General features: G+C 42.1%; 1 protein-coding gene across 1 annotated transcript in view; it reads right to left on the reverse strand.

Annotated features, from left to right (window-relative positions):
• mtch2 (mitochondrial carrier homolog 2) overlaps positions 1-21,099 on the reverse strand; it is a 34,444-nt gene extending 13,345 nt beyond the window's left edge. Inside the window, exons 1-9 of the mRNA XM_034183701.1 lie at positions 20,916-21,099; positions 14,031-14,115; positions 10,491-10,597; positions 10,209-10,235; positions 8,537-8,593; positions 4,973-5,030; positions 4,848-4,899; positions 4,681-4,740; positions 3,551-3,644 (exon numbers count right to left, since the gene is read on the reverse strand). Coding sequence (XP_034039592.1) covers positions 3,551-3,644; positions 4,681-4,740; positions 4,848-4,899; positions 4,973-5,030; positions 8,537-8,593; positions 10,209-10,235; positions 10,491-10,597; positions 14,031-14,115; positions 20,916-21,002 — 627 coding nt within the window. The 5' untranslated portion in view covers positions 21,003-21,099. The remainder of the gene's footprint in view (positions 1-3,550; positions 3,645-4,680; positions 4,741-4,847; positions 4,900-4,972; positions 5,031-8,536; positions 8,594-10,208; positions 10,236-10,490; positions 10,598-14,030; positions 14,116-20,915) is intronic.
• Positions 21,100-21,834: the final 735 nt, after the last annotated feature.

Consider the following 21,834-nt stretch of genomic DNA (forward strand, 5'->3'; position numbering starts at 1 on the left):
TGCCGACGTGAATTACAATCTTACCAAATTTACGCTTAGCCTTAGCCAGCAGTTTCAAATTTCCTTCAATGTCGCCTGCTCTGGCCCCCGGAAGACAATTGACTATGTTTGCTGGTGTCGCTAACTTCACATTTCTCAAAACAGAGTCGCCAATAACCAGAGTTTGATCCTCGGCGGGTGTGTCGTCGAGTGGGGAAAAACGGTTAGAGATGTGAACGGGTTGACGGTGTACACGGGGCTTCTGTTTAGGGCTACGCTTCCTCCTCACAGTCACCCAGTCAGCCTGCTTTCCCGGCTGCTCGGGATCTGCCAGGGGGGAACTAACGGCGGCTAAGCTACCTTGGTCTGCACCGACTACAGGGGCCTGGCTAGCTGTAGAATTTTCCACGGTGCGGAGCCGAGTCTCCAATTCGCCCAGCCTGGCCTCCAAAGCTACAAATAAGCTACACTTATTACAAGTACCGTTACTGCTAAAGGAGGCCGAGGAATAACTAAACATTTCACACCCAGAGCAGAAAAGTGCGGGAGAGACAGGAGAAGCCGCCATGCTAAATCGGCTAAGAGCTAGTAGCTACGCTAAGCTAGCGGATTCCTAAAAACACGCAAAGTGAATAATGTGTAAATAATTTATAGGTGATTCAGCAGAAGGAGTGCTTTAATTAAGGCACGTAAAGATTACACTGGGAAACAAATCGTAATCTAGATAACTAGATCAATCTAACTGCGCAGAGTAAACAGCTAACAGATACAGAAAAACACCGCTGTGCTCCGGAACAGGAAGTGATACAATACCGCAGTGAGAGCCAACCACCAGTAGAGGCCTAAACAGGCGCCAAAATCAGAAAGGTCTTGTCTCAGAGTGATGCTGAAAAACTAATTCATGCATTTATTTCCTCTAGGCTGGACTATTGTAATTCATTATTATCAGGTTGTCCTAAAAGTTCCCTAAAAAGCCTTCAGTTAATTCAAAATGCTGCAGCTAGAGTACTGACGGGGACTAGAAGGAGAGAGCATATCTCACCCATATTGGCCTCTCTTCATTGGCTTCCTGCTAATTCTAGAATAGAATTTAAAATTCTTCTTCTTACTTATAAGGTTTTGAATAATCAGGTCCCATCTTATCTTAGGGACCTCGTAGTACCATATCACCCCAATAGAGCGCTTCGCTCTCAGACTGCAGGCTTACTTGTAGTTCCTAGGGTTTGTAAGAGTAGAATGGGAGGCAGAGCCTTCAGCTTTCAGGCTCCTCTGTGGAACCAGCTCCCAATTCAAATCAGGGAGACAGACACCCTCTCTACTTTTAAGATTAGGCTTAAAACTTTCCTTTTTGCTAAAGCTTATAGTTAGGGCTGGATCAGGTGACCCTGAACCATCCCTTAGTTATGCTGCTATAGACGTAGACTGCTGGGGGGTTCCCATGATGCATTGTTTCTTTCTATTTTTGCTCTGTATGCACCACTCTGCATTTAATCATTAGTGATCGATCTCTGCTCCCCTCCACAGCATGTCTTTTTCCTGGTTCTCTCCCTCAGCCCCAACCAGTCCCAGCAGAAGACTGCCCCTCCGTGAGCCTGGTTCTGCTGGAGGTTTCTTCCTGTTAAAAGGGAGTTTTTCCTTCCCACTGTAGCCAAGTGCTTGCTCACAGGGGGTCGTTTTGACCGTTGGGGTTTTACATAATTATTGTATGGCCTTGCCTTACAATATAAAGCGCCTTGGGGCAACTGTTTGTTGTGATTTGGCGCTATATAAAAAAATTGATTGATTGATTGAATGATTGATTATTCACTACTGTATATACACACAGTGAGGAAAATAAGTATTTGAACACCCTGCGATTTTGCAAGTTCTCCCACTTAAAAATCATGGAGGGGTCTGAAATTTTCATCTTAGGTGCATGTCCACTGTGAGAGACATAATCTAAAAAAAGAAAAAAAAAATCCGGAAATCACAATGTATGATTTTTTAATAATTTATTTGTATGTTACTGCTGCAAATAAGTATTTGAACACCTACCAACCAGCAAGAATTCTGGCTCACACAGACCTGTTAATTTTTCTTTTAGAAGCCCTCTTATTCTGCACCCTTTACCTGTATTAACTGCACCTGTTTGAACTTGTTACCTGTATAAAAGACACCTGTTCACACACTCAATCAATCACACTCCAACCTGTCCACCATAGCCAAGACCAAAGAGCTGTCTAAGGACACCAGGGACAAAACTGTAGACCTGCACAAGGCTGGGATGGACTACAGGACAACAGGCAAGCAGCTTGCTGAGAAGACAACAACTGTTATCATTATTTATTAGAAAGTAGAAGAAACACAAGATGACTGTCAATCTCCCTCGGTCTGGGATTCCATGCAAGATCTCACTTTGTGGGGTAAGGATGATTCTGAGAAAGCTCAGAACTACAAAGGAGGACCTGGTCAATGACCTGAAGAGAGCTGGGACCACAGTCACAAAGATTTCATTAGTAATACATGATGCTGTCATGGTTTAATATCCTGCAGGGCAGCAAGGTCCCCCTGCTCAAGCCAGCACATGTCCAGGCCCATTTGAAGTTCACCAGTGACCATCTGGATGATCCAGAGGAGGCATGGGAGAAGGTCATGTGGTCAGTTTAGACCAAAATAGAGCTTTTTGGAATCAACTCCACTTTCCATGTTTAGAGGATGAGAACAACCCCAAGAAAACCATCCCAACTGTGAAGCATGGGGGTGGAAACATCATATTCTGGGGGTGTTCTTCTGCAAAGGAGACAGGATGACTGCACCGTATTGAAGGGAGGTTGGACGGGGTCATGTATTGCGAGATTTTGGCAAACAACCTCCTTCCCTCAGTAAGAGCATTGAAGATGGATCATGGCTGGGGCTTCCAGCATGACAATGACCCCAAACACACAGCCAGGGCAACTAAGGAGGGGCTCCATAAGAAGCACTTCAAGGTCCTGGAGTGGCCTGGCCAGTCTCCAGACCTGAACTCAATAGAAAATCTTTGGAGGGAACTGAAACTCCAAACCTGAAAGATTTGGAGAAGATCTGTATGGAGGAGTGGATCAAAATCCCTGCTACAGTGTGTGAAAACTTGGTCAAGAACTACAAGAAACATTTGACCTCTGTAATTGCAAACAAAGGCTACTGTACCAAATATTAACGTTGATTTTCACAGGTGTTCAAATACTTATTTGCAGCAGTATCATACAAAGAAATTATTAAAAAAAAATCATACATTGTGATTTCTGGATTTTATTTATTTTTTTAGATTATGTCTCTCACAGTGGACATGCACCTAAGATGAAAATTTCAGACCCCTCCATGATTTCTAAGTGGGAGAACATGCAAAATCACAGGCTGCTCAAATACTTATTTTCCTCACTGTATGTGGGTGTGTGTAGATGTGGGAAGGGACGATGTGTGTTACAGTGAGGAGGACACAAGATACGGGCACAGCTGTATCAATTCTACTGTAAATCGATTTTTTGGATAACCCTAATCAGTACATCAAAGGTTTACTCTGCAATGTTCGACCCGATGCTGAGCGGCCACATACCGAGTCATCAATGGCGTATCTGTTGATGAAATGAGCCAGCAGGTTACAGATCCACAGTGACAGGACGTCTGCAAGCAGGCGAGGAATCAAACCACTGGGGGTGGGAAGAGAGAGCGAGAACAATTAGAGTTAGATCCACCTAGACTACAAACACCACATGCCAGGAAACAGAATCTGTGTTAAAGAAAACCTGCAGCTGTATCCTCCAAGACATTCTGTCACCAACTAAATGCTGTAGTTAACATCAGATGCACAGTTTACCAGCATACCTTTAACTTAGTGCAGGGTTGAAAAGATTGATTCGCTGATTTTAAAATCGATTCACATTTTAATTCCCGCAGATCGATTCGTACATCCAAGGAACGATTAAAAAGTTCCCTTGCTGCAGGAGAACTTTTCCCATAGGTGCATTCTCCTGCTGCACCACGCAGTACAGTGAGCGTGAGTTTGTAAGGGAGACCGGGGCCATTCGCCTCTGAATATTTTAAAATTTACAACTTTCTGAAACACTATTGCCTGCATTTTGAGGGCCAAATTTTGTGAAGTAGTATTAATATTTTGCATCGGAGTGAATCAAAATAATCTATTCAGAATCTTAAGAATCGGAATCGAACCGATTTGAACTGATACCCAGCCCTACTTTAAGTTTGTGACACACTTCACCTTTATGAGACATTATGACAACACTAACTATGAGATTGTGTTCAGTAAACATAATCAGCAGTGAGAGGACAAACAGGCTGAGTCTAAGAGACTAATACTTTGCTTGTGCACCCCTTTTTCTTTGTTTAAAGGTCGGTGGGGTATCTCCCTCAATTTTACAATCTCTCACCCTCACGATCTCGCTCTCCTTCCCTGTCTCTGTCCATGCATACACAAAATATGCTTATTAAGAATGAAAGTGGAAAAAAAGGCTAAAACAATCTGAGAGTTTTATTTTTTTTTTTGACAGTTTCACTTTCTTTAGAAAAATTTTCACCTTCAATTTTGGGTAAAATCTGGCCGACTTGTGCTTGAGCCATTAAAACGAGACAAAAACTATCCACCAAAGGCTGCTGCTATTTACAGATTAAAAACCAAAACCAGTCTTCAGCTGCCCATTTGGTGGAACAACAGGAACATAAACTTACGCAAAGAAGCCCAGGATGCCTTCTTCTCTGTAGATGGTGACTATCGAGTCAAACACGCCGCTGTGAAGACAACATTAATTTTTTTTAATTTATTTTTGAATTTATTGGTTTTAAGAATGTGCACAATTTTACAATTACTCTTCTTATTCTAGTTTCTAGCACTTCACCTGTATTTTGTTTCTCTCCCAATAAACTGGACCATGCATCGCAAAGTAATCACTGAAAAACAAGAAAGCATTTTTAATATGTATTCACACATTCTTCAAGAATATTTGACAAGTCTCCAATTTACCGTGAAAGGGTTGTGTGACAATGTTGGCACAGACACGAGCCATCATCTCTTTGGTCGTCTGTGAAAAGGGAAAAGATAAAACATCTAAGACAGTACGGTACTTCAACTTCTACACCAGGACAAGTAAACAGACGCCAAGTCCAACCATCCTCCACCCATAAGCACAAGAACATCAGGATTTATGTTGCAACTTTAACAAGTTCAACAAAACCACACAACGATGCCCTCGGATACAGTGGGTGTAACAACAACATCTGATGTCTGAATAATCAAAGCCCAAGGAAACCAAACGAGAAGAAACATCTGGATTAATCATCACAGCTAAAAACATTCAGACAAATGTCGCAAGGTCATTCCTATACCTATCTGTACACGCACCACACAGGTCTCAAACTCAAAAAAAAAAAAAAAAAAAAACTGAACAGGAACAATGTTAATGTCAGGTGAAAATTCACAACGAACATGACAAATGAGTTTTCATTTGTCATCACACTGTATCTTGCCAAAAGGTGAACAAGGGAGACTATCATGAGGAATGATCACCATATAGAGAGACTGACAAGTTCTTTAGACGATCACATTGTGCGTTAAGAGAAGATAATCACCAAGGGTCCACGGGTGCATTTTGAAGACAATACCATGAAAAAGAACTGCCTGCAACAAATCTTTTAATGTTGTAATTTCACCCAGTCTTTCCATCATAACATCACTGAACATCTTACATGAGATCATTGGAAAGCACTCACCAAGAGCTTTCATTTGATGTACCACACATTTCACTCAGAAATGAAATTTGACCTTTGACCTCACGACAAGCCCTGAAGGTCAAGGTCATTTGCTTTTTTGAGGCAACGACACTTTTGCAAGGTCCACCCCTATAATTCCCTGATATCTGGATATAAAAAATTCAAGAAACTGCCTTTAGGAATGTTCATTTACTGAGCTTAGTCTTTGACCTTTCTTCAACATTGATGACACTGATCCTTGACCACGACCTCAATTTTTTCACATCAAGTCCATTTTGAAGACTATCCAACATGAGTTGCAATTTTTTTCACACCCTTAAATATAAAAATTTTGCACATTTTTCTCATTACAATGTCACCAAATCATGCCACAATGTAAAACTTTTGATACATTCTCAATACTCGAATCAAGCCTTAAGGGGTATTACATGTCATGTTTTACTCAAATATGAAATTTGACCTACTTGTTTTTTTTTTTTTTTTGGGGGGGGGGGGGGGGTGACTTTAGTGTCTGTCCTTCCTGTGACCTTGACCCTTTTGTGTGCTGAAAGGTATCTCCATAGGACTGCTATACGTATGTTAACTTAAAAGACATATTTTTATTATATTCATATCATTTACATTTAATATTATATATATATATATATATTTTTTTTTAATATATATATTATTACTTTCCATCTGGATCGGCCACTGGTTTGCAGTCTCTGAGCAGGAATGTCATGCCATCCTCAGAAAGATTTTAGGTGTATTTTGGAGAGGAAAAAAAAAATTGTTGTTAATACATTCTGGGTTTGCAGCTGTGTTTTTAGTTTAACCACAGCAAGGACACTCACAGAGACACTTAGAGCACTTTGAACGAAACATTTAAAAATATGTCTAAATCTGTGATAGTGAGCACTTCTCCTTTGCTGAGATAATCCATCCCACCTCACAGGTGTGCCATATCAAGATGCTGATTAGACACCATGATTAGTGCACAGGTGTGCCTTAGATTGCCCACAATAAAAGGCCACTCTGAAAGATGCAGTTTTATCACACAGCACAATGCCACAGATGTTGCAAGAGTTGAGGGAGCGTGCAGTTGGCATGCTGACAGCAGAAATGTCAACCAGAACTGTTGCTCATGTATTGAATGTTCATTTCTCTACCATAAGCCGCCTCCAAAGGCGTTTCAGAGAATTTGGCAGTACATCCAACCAGCCTCACAACCGCAGACCACGTGTAACCACACCAGCCCAGGACCTCCACATCCAGCATGTTCACCTCCAAGATCGTCTGAGACCAGCCACTCGGACAGCTGCTGAAACAATCGGTTTGCATAACCAAAGAATTTCTGCACAAACTGTCTGAAACCGTCTCAGGGAAGCTCATCTGTATGCTTGTCGTCCTCATCGGGATCTCGACCTGACTCCAGTTCGTCGTCGTAACCGACTTGAGTGGGCAAATGCTCACATTCGCTGGCATTTGGCACGTTGGAGAGGTGTTCTCTTCACGGATGATGCGAAGGAGATGTGTTGCACTGCATGAGGCAAATGGTGGTCACACCAGATACTGACTGGTATCCCCCCCCAATAAAACAAAACTGCACCTTTCAGAGTGGCCTTTTATTGTGGGCAGTTTAAGGCACACCTGTGCACTAATCATGGTGTCTAATCAGCATCTTGATATGGCACACCTGTGAGGTGGGATGAATTATCTCAGGAGAAGTGCTCACTATCACAGATTTAGACTGGTTTGTGAACAATATTTGAGGGAAATGGTGATATTGTGTATGTGGAAAAAGTTTTAGATCTTTGAGTTCATCTCATACAAAATGGGAGCAAAACCAAAAGTGTTGCGTTTATATTTTTGTTGAGTATATATAGATAGATAGATAGATATAGATATATGAAGACCAAAGGTGTCTTTTCAGTCGTGTAACTATCTGAGAAATTGTGGAAGAGGTGGGCATGTCACAGCATGTCCTGTGAGACTTCAACACGGAGTTGCTTTTGCTTCGCCGTCAGCAGCAGCATGAATTTCGCCGCCACTCTTTTCATGGCCAAATCTTCTGTCACAGTGGAATGTACTGAAAAAGTGCTGATGTCCACCTCTTCCGCAATTTCTCTGACAGTCACACGACGGTCCCGCATCACCACAGCGTTCACTTTGGAAATGATCTGGTCATTTCAGCATGTTGATGGCTGACCGGAGCGTGGCTCGCTCTCCACCGTTGTGCGGACGTCTTTAAACCGGTTGTACCGCTCCTTAATCTGTGTGATGCCCATAGGATCGTCACCAAAAGCCGTCTGAATCATCCGAATGGTTTCCACCTGGCTGTCGCGCAGTTTCTGGCAAAATTTGATGCGGCGCTGCTCCAGTCGTTCCTTCTTTTTCCTTGAAATGAAAATCCGCCGAGCGCACTGCACATGTCCTCACACAAAGGCTGCTTACCAGAAAATGATGCAATCGACAGGCGTGAAAAAGTTCATGCATGCGCACGAAGGTTCAAGGTTTGCTCATGCAAGCACACGTGATTAAAATCCATCAGGTTTTTGCAAAAAATAAAAAGGTCCGATACTTTTCTAACAGACCTCGTATATATGATGGAACATAAGCTGCTGTCGGACTGTGAAGCTGTGTGATAAAGGAAAGTCGACTGAATTTTTTGTTAACAGTGTGAAGAAACGAGTAGCTATGCCTTTTCTCCATGGTTTTCGGAGGATCATCTATGAGCATCAATCATATACACTTGTGCCTGCTTTTAAAGTCACCCTTCCCCTTGTGCATTAAAGTACCATGTCTTGAGTATAGTTAGTGTTCCCTGATTACTCACCTCATCAACAACATGCTGGAAGGAGCAGTCTTGAGAACTGTGCCGTTGGTCCAGTACCTGGACAATAAAGAAAAGCATCACAATCTGTCTTGATCATACATCCAACATCACACTTCCTTTCTTTGTTTTCACAAACATTAGATGTAAACCTTCAGCTGATTACAGTCATGAAGGAATGTGACTGTGTTAGGCATGTGAAGATTAATCAATACGAATCGGCATCTAGATACAAACCTGTGCGATGCGAGTGTATCGATTCAATTGACTGGTGAAATCGTGTTGCATCGCACGCTGCATGCTTGTATCGATTTTTTTCTAAGGAACATTGAATGCACCATCACTGCATTGACGGAACCCTGAAAGCACATTTCTACCTCAACAAATCCATTTCAAAATGGAGGCCCGTGACAACAGCGCAAGCAGTTGGAGATTTTTGATGCACCTAAAACATTTAAATCGGGCCTTTGGAGATAGGCAAAGGCTATACGCCCAACCGTTGGGCAGATAAGTCATACATTGAACATTACATGTCCAACCGTTGGGCAGATAAATATAATATCTTATCTTATTCGCCCAACTGTGATCGTGTATTTGACATGTTTTGTGCATCTAAACTATGTTTTTTACACCACTTTTTAAGGCTCTATTGTGGCGTATGTTTGACACATTTAACGGCGTCATTTTTAATTACTGTGAAAACACTGCAATGGATTAAAACAGACATACTTCATAAGCATTTTGAACAGAAGCCTGTTAACGATGACGAAACAGTTTCTGAACAAAATGCTGCTTGTTGGCTGTGAGATGGAGTTAGTTTGACACAGTTCCCTGGGTGTGACGAGCCAAACAGAACCGTTTTAGATCACAGCTCCTCCGCGGGGTGCAAGCCCTCCCACAGCCGGCGAGAAAATATCCACCTTTTTTCCCTCCCGTGTTGAAACTGGAAGTGAACTTACAAGCGCGCTCATTGGTCGGTTATGTTTGGGCGTATATGCTCATGAATTTCCTTTATTGACCCAACGGTTGGGCATATAGCTACTCCGTTGGAGATATTGTGGCTTTTTTTTTTTAAAAAAGATGGGAAACTTGACAAGACACAGGTCATTAGTAAAAAATGCCTTAGCCACTGCTCCGCCTAACTCTGATTCCTCAGATTGTAAACAGAGCGGAGTTCCAGCAAACTGGTGAGAAAAGTATTTCAAATTACTTTTGCCAAGGCCGTACTCTGTCAGTGAGTGACTCACTTCAAGTCACTCACTGAGAGTGATGATGTCTTATTGTTTAAGTAACTGTTTTCTTAAGACTGTGATGAAAAGGGTTCCAAATATGAAGGAACCGATTCCAGTTCCTTAATGTTGAATCTGGAAAATTTGTTGCTTATAAGGAGTAAAACAAATCCTCTGCCTCTAAGACTCAGAAGAAGAATACCATAGTACCATACTGAATTGCTTCTTATTTTCCATTTGAATTTTTGGTATTATTTCTTTGCATCATGTTGAATCGCATTGTATTGTCAGCATCGCTATATGTATCGTATCGCTGGTAGTGTATTGAGATGCGTATCGAATCGTTGTCAGTGATGAGATTCACATGCTTAGACTGTGTGGTTAGATCAGATTCAACACAAATGTCAGACAGGGATCAAGTTCTAAAACAAACCTTTAAGGCTCACCTCGAGTTTGCCGCCCTGTTGGCATTCCTGAAAGAAATGTGGACATTAAAGGGGTTAATTTTTAAAAATGAAGAATACTCACAACAGTGAGTCTTATTTATACCTATAAAAGAAAGACTGGACTTAAACTATGTTTGAAAATTGGGAATATCTTGATTCCAATCCTGTCATCATAAATCCTAATCTGTATCAGAGTCCTTCTGTTTAATCCAACATTGATAAAGTGCTTATTCTGCCTCGTCTCACTGCCCATCAGGATGGAGTAGCTCCAAACAGACCTACCTGTAAAACTCTGGTGTGCACGACTGTGCCAAGGGAGCCGGCACAGAGCCGTGGGCCCAGTCCTCTAAGCAGACCCATTCTTCCATCAATTTTGATGATGTATTTTGCTGAAACAAATCACAATAATACATCAGACATAATGATAGTTGTTGAGGACAGAGAAGATGATATCTGCATGCTCGGTTGAACACTGCTGTAGACATCAACGTGCACAACTTCTGTGCTGATCAATCAAACTGTTATATGTTCTGGATAAATTAATGCTCACCAGGACACGTTGCAATTTCAGGTCACATAAATAAATGTGAATGGAAAGTTAATGTTGGTTCCTGCTTTTTCACTAACAGCAACCACTCTGCTCAGCAGAAAGAGGACAGATCGAAAATTCCGTTTACATGAGACCATGACAATGATGACAAGACTGTGCGCACAACATGAGGAACTCACTCACTTAAGAGCCAATGTGTCCCTAATGGGCTGAGTTCAGTTCTCCCACCCATTACAAAGGCCAAGCTTTCAAAGAGGTCAAAACTGGGAACCGCAAGACCTAAAATTTTCAGAAGGTGAGAGGAATTAAGTTTCTGTTGGTGCAGGGAGCAAAATTAAATGCATGAAGCTGCTCCTGGCACATGAACCAGTTCCAGTTGAGAAATGGTACCAAATTTTTCAATCCATCACAACTGTATGAGTCAGACGTTATAATTTCCGCTTATCAATGCTGCATAAATGTTTTCTTCTTGACAGTTCTGTGTGAAAAAAAAAAATAAATCATGCGTAGGGGTCTATAACAGATCAGGGTATTATTGAAGGTAAGTGTACTGGTAATCCCTTCCCCATATTTTTAATATATCAACGTTGGATGTTGCATGCAGTTAGTCCACCATTTTGTGCGGCAGGTCGGAACTGGAAAAACAGTTTGCGTCGTCTCTGTGTCTCACAGTGCAGTGGCAACGGAGCCGCAATGGCACACAACAAAAAGCACGTCCGTGTTGGAAGTCTCACAGGACAAGTTGTGACATGCCCAGCTGTTACACAATTTCTCGGATACTCACTCGACTGAAAAGCCACCGAAAGCCGTCTAAATCTTGCGAATGGTTTCCAACACGGACGTGCTTTTTGTTGTGTGCCATTGCAGCTCCGTCCTAACGCGCGAATTCCTCCGCACGTCTTTCATTACAAAATCTCCTGTAACAGTGGAATGTGCCGCAAAAGTGCTGATGTTCAACTCTTCTGCAATTTCTCTGGTAGTCAGACGACGTCCCGGATCAACACAGCCTTCACTTTGGAAATGATCTGGTTGTTTCAGCCTGTCGATGGCCGCTCGGAGCGTGCCACGCCCTCCGCCACTGTTGGCCGTCTTTAATCCGGTTGTAACACTCCTTAATCTGTGTGACGCCCAGAGTATCCTCACCGAAAGCCGTCTGAATCTTCTGAATGGTTTCCACCTGGCTGTCTCTCACAGTTTCTGGAAAAATTTGATTCAGCGCTGCTCCAATCGCTCAGCCATTTTCCTGACAATGAAAATCCGACGAGGGGGGTGGACCAGTGCTCACTCAAAGCCTGCCCACAGGCGAATGACGCAACCGACAGGCGTGAAAAAAATCATGCATGCGCACGAAGGTTCAAGCTTGGTTGATGCAAGCGCACATGATTCAAATCCATATAGTTTTTTAAAAAAATAAAAAGGTCGGATAGTTTTCTAACAGACCTCGTATATATATATATATATATATATATATATATATATATATATATATATATATATATATAAAATGAAAAAGTGAAGAAGAACAAAGAACAAAAGTGGATGGATAACAAGTCATGATGGATAATATAGCAATAGTTGCACTGAAAGAATAAAACAACTTACAACCCCAATTCCAATGAATTTGGGACGTTGTGTAAAATGTAAATAAAAACAGAATACAATGATTTGCAAATCCTCTTCAACTTATATTCAATTTAATACACCACAAAGACAAGATATTTAATGTTCAAACTGATAAACTTTATTGTTTTTGTGTAAATATTTGCTCATTCTGAAATGGATGCCTGCAACACGCGTCAAAAAAGCTGGGACAGTGGTATGTTTACCACTGTGTTACATCACCTTTCCTTCTAACAACACTCAGTAAGCGTTTGGGAACTGAGGACACTAATTGTTGAAATTTTGTAAGTGGAATTCTTTCCCATTCTTGCTTGATGTACGACTTCAGTTGTTCAACAGTCCGGGGTCTCTGTTGTCGTATTTTGCGCGTCATTATGCGCAACACATTATCAGTGGGTGACAGGTCTGGACTGCAGGCAGGCCAGTCTAGTACCCGCACTGTTTTACTATGAAGCCACGCTGTTGTAACATGTGCAGAATGTGGCTTGACATTGTCTTGCTGAAATAAGCAGGGACGTCCCTGAAAAAGATGTTGCTTGGATGGCAGCCTGTGTTGCTCCAAAACCTGGATGTACCTTTCAACATTGATGGTGCCATCACAGATGTGTAAGCTGTCCATGCCATGGGCACTAACACACCCCCATACCATCACAGACGCTGGCTTTTGAACTGTGTGCTGGTAACAATCTGGATGATCGTTTTCCTCTTTTGTCCGGACATGACATCCATGATTTCCAAAAACAATTTGGAATGTACCACAGCACACTTTTCCACTTTGCGTCTGTCCATTTCAAATGAGCTTGGGCCCAGAGAAGGCGGCGGCATTTCTGGATGTTATTGATGTATGGCTTTTGCTTTGCATGGTAGAGTTTCCTGAGCCCACGTGGTAAGATCCTTTACACAGATCCTTGGTTTTTAATGGAGTGCCGCCTGAGGGATAGAAGGTCACGGGCATTCAATATTGGTTTTAGGCCTTGCCACTTATGTGTAGAAAGTTCTCCAGATTCTCTGAATCGTCTGATTATATTATGGACTGTAGATGATGGAATCCCTAAATTCCTTGCAATTGAACATTGAGAAACATTGTTCTTAAACTGTTGGACTATTTTTTCCACACAGCTGTTCACAAAGTGGTGATCCTCACCCCATCTTTGCTTGTGAACGGCTGAGCCTTTTGCAGATTATCCTTTTATACCCAATCATGACACTCACCTGTTTACAATTAACCTGTTCACCTGTGGAATGTTCCAAACAGGTGTTTGAGCATTCATCAACTTTTGTTCAGTCTTTTGTTGCCACTGTCCCAGCTTTTTGTTGAAACGTGTTGCAGGCATCCATTTCAAAATGAGCAAATATTTGCACAAAAACAAAAAGGTCTATCAGTTTGAACATTAAATATCTTGTCTCTGTGGTGTATTCAATTGAAAGGAGGTTGAAGAGGCTTTGCAAATCATTGTATTTGTTTTTATTTACATTTCACACAACGTCCCAACTTCATTGGAATTGGGGTTGTATTAACCAATTACCCTGTTGAGGGAATCAAACACCTTCTCCCTGAAAGGACAAATGTCAACAGATACTGGCTGTGCGAAAAATGAAATGAAGCCCAACAGAAGCACAAATGAAATGTGAAAGAGGAAAGCTGGACTCACCATAAGCAAACAGTCCAGGCAGGTGGTAGACCTGTCTTCCAAACAGGTTTCTGCCCAGTGTTGGGGGAAGAGGCTCATGTCCAACCTGACAACACATAAAACAGCAGAGTTCAAACTGTGTATCCCTGTGGGCTCGCTTACATTTCCTGCCTTGCCGTCTTGGACTGTACAATTACCGTACCAGACTGTGATGGTAGTGGTGAGGACACTCTCAATTGTATACCTGTAGATGTTGCTGAGAATTTTGGCTGACATACCAAATTTTCTCAGTCTTCTCAGAAAGCACAGTCTCTGTTGGGACTTATTAATGATCTGTAGGGTCTTGTAAGACCAGGTGAGATCATCACTAATGTGAGTGCTGAGGAATTTGAAGGTTTTCACCCTCCTCCACCTCTGTCTCTTTGATGTATACTGGCATGTGCAGCTCCCCACTCCTCCTTAGATCAATAACCATCTCTTTGGTCTTGTCTGCATTGAGGTAAAGATTATTGTCATGACACCAGGCTACCAGATTCACTATATCTGTTCTGTATGTGGTCTCATCCCCACCAGTGATCACAACGTTGACTGTAGTGTCATCTGCAAATTTAAAAGGTACTAGTGTTGTTCTGGGGGCCTAAGCAGTCATGTGTGAAGAGTGTGTAGAGCAGGGGGCTCAGCACACAGCCCCGGGGACTATTGAGTAGGGGATGGGACAATTAGTCATAATAGTCGACTACGACTAGCTACCATTTGACTAGTCAGCCATTTATTAAGTTCATTTAACCCTTAAAACAATAGACCTGCTCGAGCTGCCACCATTGCCTTCACTCAGTGAAGGGAGTGTGAACCTTGGCAGGTGAATTAGTCAGCTCAAATGAGTAAATGGGGAGGTGATTGCCTAGTGGTTAAGCAGTGGGCTTACCAGAGGATGCTCAGTTCAAACCCCAATCTGGCCAGAAAATCACTAAGGGCCCTTGGTCCTTAATCCCCAAGTTGCTCCTGGTGATTTTGTGCTTATATTTCTTAAAAATAAATGTCACATTTGAGTTTCACCATGAAGATTTAAAATTAGCTTAATTCCTTCAATTGTCAAATTTAGTCACCGACTAGTCGATGACTAATGGTACCCAACTAGTCGACTAATGATTTTCATTAGTTGTCCCAAACCTAGTATTGAGAGGTCAGCATCAAATTATATAGCAATCATAAGAAAATGATGAAACAAAGGAAAACTTTAGCTTCAAAATTAATTACAATAGAAACAGTTCCTGCAAAAATAGAGCCATAATACACAAGAAGCTGTTAAACAAAAGCTTCAGGGAAAACCAAGTTATTTTGAAGGTTGGCTCACATGTGTTGCCCCCCCCCCCCCCAGCTAGCAGCAGAAGTGGGACCAGCAAGATACAGTGGCTTGCAAAAGTATTTGGCCCCTTGGTATTTCATGCTTTTCCATTTATTTATGCAATTTCAAATAGAAAAAGTAAATCAGGTTGCTCAATATAAAAATTTGGAAAATTATGTTCCTTTAACTCAAACTGAAAGTAAATCTCTACAACTTGATATAAATTAATAAAAATATAAAAGCCAAGATGACTGTTGCCTAGGTAATGGGCCCCTTTGGCATAATACCTGTAAATAATCAGCTTTATTGACCGTTTTCTTCAGACAAGTCAGGGGATGGACACATGAAAATTTCCAAGTCACTGAATATATTCTTGGAATGTATTTACATAAATTACACATAACGACGACAAGTCACGAATGCCACGAAGTACACATTCTTGGCCACTGATCACGAATGTGATGATTTGGGGCAGAGGCGTCAGGTGTCCTCAGGAACTGCTGCAACCTGTTACCACATGTTACGATTAATGGCACATGTTGCTGGAGAATTATCAGGAACCATTACGCACGGTCAAGAATAGTGTTCCGTGCTGTTGCGCGCTATTGCTGTGCCATGCTATTGCTCTGTGCCATGGAGTGGCGCAGAGAGGAGGAGGAGATGGACAGAGCCTGATGTGTGGCTTCATGCGGCATCAGGCACATGCAGCAGGTGGAACACTTGCAGGAGTGTTCCACCTGCAAGAGTGTTCCTTCCCACTGTAGCCAAGTGCTTGCTCACAGGGGGTCGTTTTGACCGTTGGGGTTTTACATAATTATTGTATGGCCTTGCCTTACAATATAAAGCGCCTTGGGGCAACTGTTTGTTGTGATTTGGCGCTATATAAAAAAATTGATTGATTGATTGAGGAGTGCACTGAAGAGCACTGAAATTAGACTTTTAGCTGACTTGGTGTCAGCAATTAAACTGAATGCGGTGCAGCAGGGTTTAATTGTGCGCACGCTTTTTCCTCCGCCGGACTGGAGGAGGTGCAGAGATGTCTGGCTGCACGTGAGTCTCCTCTCGCTCCTCTGGTTCCTCTGGCTCAGACTCGTTCTCCCCCTCATCGGTTACAAAGCAGGTGGAACACCTGCAGGAGCATCCTGAGGAGCTTCAGCAGGAACTGTGGAACGACATTTGGTGTTGAGTTTAATTGTGCGCACGTGACAGAAAACTGATTCGTCGTGGCACGCAGTGAAATGTGACGCCGCGTTACAAGTCATGTCAAAACTTGACAGTTTCCGTGTCACTTCGTAATAACGCGTGACAGTTTGGGCTCCAGGAACCACTATGAACGTTGTCACGCTCTATTAAGGATCACTACTCATCAAGACGGATCAATACGCTCAGTTGCGACCTCCACGACGTGAGACGAAATGAGGGTGGTGTGTGACATTCGTGAAAGATTTTTTGACAGGCAAAAACATGCTCCACGAATATCAAGAATATCACACACCAACACGCACTATTAAGAAACTTATTCAGATGCGTTAAGTCACATTAAGAATGTCAGGAATGTGTCACGAATGACAGAAAAATGACATTTGTAACGCGTCTTGGTTATGTGTAAACGCACCTTTACAGAACTTGTGCTTAGGTCAATTCGGATATGGAGATTCGATTTCTAAAGCCATATTTATCATAACTGATGATCATTTCTTCCTATAAGGCTGCGAATGGAGCGTAAAGTGGAGCTTTTGTCAATAGAAAACTCATGTCAACAATCAACTCTCTGGCTGATTCTTCTTTTTTTTTCTCCTCTGTGCTTTGACAGTGTAGGATTAGAACGAAATCATGAGTGGAAGAGGCAAAACAGGCGGTAAAGCCAGAGCCAAGGTGAAGGCTTGCTCCTCCCATGTTGGATTGCAGTTTCCAGTCGGTCGTGTCCACCGTCTGCTGGGGGCTGGCGGCTGTGCTCGAGTGTGTGACCACTGGGATCCTCGAGCGCAGCCGCCGGGTGGGCGGAGGATCCGGCACCCACGCACTCCGTGTGGGAGCCCTTTTCTCAGTGGGTGGTGGGCGCGGTCGGCTGGGGGCTGCAGTCCAGCATACTGATTTTGTTCTAATCCTTCGCTGTCAAAGCACACAGAGAAAAAAAGAGGAATCAGCCAGTTGATTGATGACACGAGTTTTCTATTGACAGGAGCTCCACTTTACGCTCCCTTCGCAGCCTTATAGGGAGAAACGATCAACAGTTATGATAAATCTGACTTCAGAAATCGAATCTTTGTATCGGAATTGACCTAAGCACAAGTTTTCACATCTTAAATGTAAACAACGGTGGAGAAGTCGTCCAGAGAATCGACAGTGATTACAAGTGCAGAGCAATGCATTTTCCACTGACAGCTGCAGCAGCGCTTCAACCTTTCAAGATGGCGGGGCCGCGATCTGCTCGGGGCAGGTCTTTTCTACAGCTCGATCTAGTAAATCTGTGTGTGAAAAGGCTTATTCGCCGGGCCAACACAACCCACTGGATGCTGCACTATATAAAATAATTATTTCGTGATGACTTAATCATTGGCTGTCAGAGATTGGCTGATAAACACATCTCTAATCGCTTCGGAAGCACAGCGCTTCATGGGGTGGAGAAAGCCTTTGGGATAACCTCAAATGTAATTATTTATAATACAGACGGTTGCCCAGTTCCGGATCACCTTTTTTAAAGTCCCGCTATACAGAGCCATAATGCAACTGAATATCTTTTTATTGTATATTGTTGTATTGGGTATTTGGATGTTATCTAGCTGAAGAAGTCAGGATGGGGTAGCCCTTCTACTTAAAGTGTGAAGCCACATTATGTGTGGTGCAAATATTTGCCAGAAATGGATCACTTTGCCCGGTTCTGGATCACAACACTGTGTTACTTTGGGGGCATTCCTGGCATCTGGCTGGAGCCCTTCTAATGCAGAATGACACACACTGTGCCCGAGAATGTGTTTTGAACACAAAATGATATACATTATACTTATTAAATGAGAATTTACTTAGGGCCCTGTCCCACTGGGAAGAGGATTAATTGCGCATGAATTGAGTATACACAAATTTCGTGCATTCTTTGTCGTCCGCAACAAAAATGGCCAAAAATGACAAATGTCCCAGCATGAATTACGGATATATTAATAATATATAGCGAATATATGATGAACAATCACAGTTGAATAACGCATGTAGTGAGGAAACAGATCAGACGCATTGCGATTATCACGGCAGTATTATGGGTGTATTATGAATACATCGTGCATGTGTTGCGCGTGCACGGCATCTGCATTGCGGTCATAAAAGAAGTGCATTCGGGCCATCGGCATCACTATTCACACCAATAATACAGCCTCTGGAGCATGATTTTAACAAGAAGGTAAATGTGTTATAAACATAGGAATAAATACTGTAACAGCAACAGACAAGAAGGAAAAACACACAACTGTTTTATCAGCCTTGACAATGTAAACAAGTCAAATACTTACTTTTTAGACGGCTCAAAACACTTTCTGCAGCTTGTTAGCCGTTCGCGCGCGTGCACGTACGCGCGAATGGCCCAGCTGCAGCTTCCTCTGTGATTCAGGAGGTGATTAGAGCCATTTTCAACAGCCAATCTGCAGAATAAAATGATTAATCCGCCACAAAATTATTTTATATACGCAGCATCCAGCGCAGAGCGCGTGGCAGCCGGTAGAACAAAGAACGGCGTCCAGCTGTGAACACACCGCATCTGATTTGCATCCACTGCAAATCAGTTGCAAAGCAGACGTAATAAAAACGCTTTATTCGTGGCCAATCTGTATGCAGTCACTACAACTCATTTTAGTTTGTGATGTGGACATGATGGGCAGGCAAAATATCCGTTTTACACACTGTCCCAGTCCACTGCCAAGCCACAAATCCCTGTCAGTTGCGGATATCAGCAGATGACGGCGAATATACAGCGCATAGATTGAATATGTATTGTGTATGTATTGAGTATGTATGGAGTATGTAAGGCGGATGTCATCCACAGCCAAAATTTTGTGCAGCTCAAAAATCCTGGCAATGGAAAAACGTGCCTCTGCGGATAATTGTGGATGTGTGCGGGTGTCGGTCGACTCATACAAGCATGTTTCACTGATATTGCGGATGTTAAGCGAATATGAGCCAATTTTGTGCGCAATCCATACGCAAATCCTCCTAAACGCCAGTGGGACCGGGCCCTTAGTTTCAAATGGCACTGTTAAACATTTTTACGAGCAAACAATGAAGTGTGGAAGTGAGATTTCTCCCGAATTAAAAAGTAAAAGCCCCCCACATTCATGCTCATTCGTGATGTTGAGATGACCCTCAAAGTCCACATGGCTCACAAGTACTGACACGAGGCTGCTGCTTCAGTGATCCACAACCGGCAAATTTTCGCGTCGGAGATAAATGTGTGCAGCAATTAAACAGCAAGACATAACACACTGACATTTTCTACCCAAGTAAGTAAGTATTTTCCCACTCTAGAACCAATGACACTGAATGGCTAACTCACCTTTGCTACTTAATAGCGATCATTACTTTCAAACTTGCAGGAATGAGTGAGTCAGAAAACGCGCGCACACCACCAAGACCGGGATGTTTTGATTCCTCTGCTGATCACAAGGATGGCTGGAACTGGTCGAGCTTGTGGTAGTTTGTAGACAAAACAGTCTTTCCATTGGTACCAAGTATTAGCTTATTCGCGCTGATTACGAGAAACGGAGGTGCAAATACTACAGCAGTGATCCGGAACTGGCAATGATCCAGAACTTGGCAAGTGACTGTATTTATACTGTAATGGCTTGGTAAAACAGTTGCATTTTCACTCCTTCTTATAAGCATCTCTAAACTTATGTTATGGATTTAGACAGTTGTTTGACTGGCGCTGTCACTGATCAACCAAGCGTTTGTTTACGTTTTTACACCTCTCGACCTTTGAACCACCCTGGTCGCGCATGCGCATTCCCAGAGTGTGAAAAGGCTTATAGCTAACAGGCTAACATGATGAACTGCGACTCTCCCAGCCAGAAACCCATTTAGGTACTGAACTCATCGAGAGATAATTGGGTTAATTTGTACAACAGCCCACCTCACGTCAGTCAAGTGTTTCGTAACAAACCCACAGATAAGAGAACGAAAGCAAAACTTAGCATTAGCATTAGCTTCAGCTTACTCAGGCTGATTTATGACTGTAGGAAAGAATCTCTGGACGACAACGTGCGATTATATCTTCTGCACAAAGAAAAAAAAAAAAACCTGGAGAATATGTCAAAGTATGTACAGGTTCATTACCACCGAGTATTTAAGTGGAAGGTCACAGAAAGAACACAACTGATAAGTAACACAGACTGCCCCCCCAAACCACCACCCTTTAAAAAATATAAATATACAAATAAATATTAACAAAATCTTTTTACACTTTGAAGGTCCTCACTGAAAACAAACTGCAAGCATTCGGCGGACTCCTTAGCTAATGTTAGCTAACAGCTAAAAGGAATTCATGGTCATTGAACGTGGAACACGGTCTCCCTTACCTGGATCAGGACTTTAATGTACATCAAAGGGTGTGAGAGGACAGTGAGGCCAGAATTCAATAACACCTGCCGCCACGTCTCCATCATAATTAATGAAAAACAAAACAAAACAACAACAAAATAATAGATCTGAAAACAGAAGGAAGACAGGAAGTTCTTCTAAGGGCTTTTTATTTTTTTTCTCCTTCCTCCTCCTTCTTCTTCTGTTCAGTTGTGTCGGAGGTTAAACCTGGTTGTGCATTAGCGCCACGCACGCTACAGTCGTGAACAGCATCAAGCCGACAAATTATGATTAATAATAATAGTAATAATAGTAATAGTAATAATAACGATTAATAATAATAATACTAATAATATTAATAATAAGCAAAAGGGCACAACATACAGTAGTGCCTGCAAGTGTGTGAACCCAACACGTCTGAATGTTGAAATGACATAAAAAAAAAAAATCAGGCTTTTATTTATATATATATATATATATATATATATATATATATATATATATATATATATATATATATATATATATATATATATATATATATATATATGAGATGCTGTTTACACTTACTGAGTAAAACTGAAACTCTATACACTCATGGATACATGAACATTACCAAGTCAGTGAACATGCCTTCAACTTTATTAACATCGATCATTAAAGTTCGGCTCATATTCCTGAAGTGACGAGGTGCATTTGTCGGACAGCATTCTGAGAGCAGTCTAGACAGTAGGGCAGATTCCTGTGGCCGCCCTGAATGTTTTGCACATGTGCAAAACAGTCACGGTTCAGTCAAGATGGAAAAATATCGAACGACAGTCGGAGTGCGGTCTGACTGCAATCTGAATATTTGTACAGCATGAAAATGGTATTTGAAGCATTCTGATCCCGCTCAAGGGGCAGTTGGAAATGATCCAC

Source organism: Thalassophryne amazonica, chromosome 2 (assembly GCF_902500255.1).
Source record: "Thalassophryne amazonica chromosome 2, fThaAma1.1, whole genome shotgun sequence".
Classification (NCBI taxonomy): Eukaryota; Metazoa; Chordata; class Actinopteri; order Batrachoidiformes; family Batrachoididae; genus Thalassophryne; species Thalassophryne amazonica.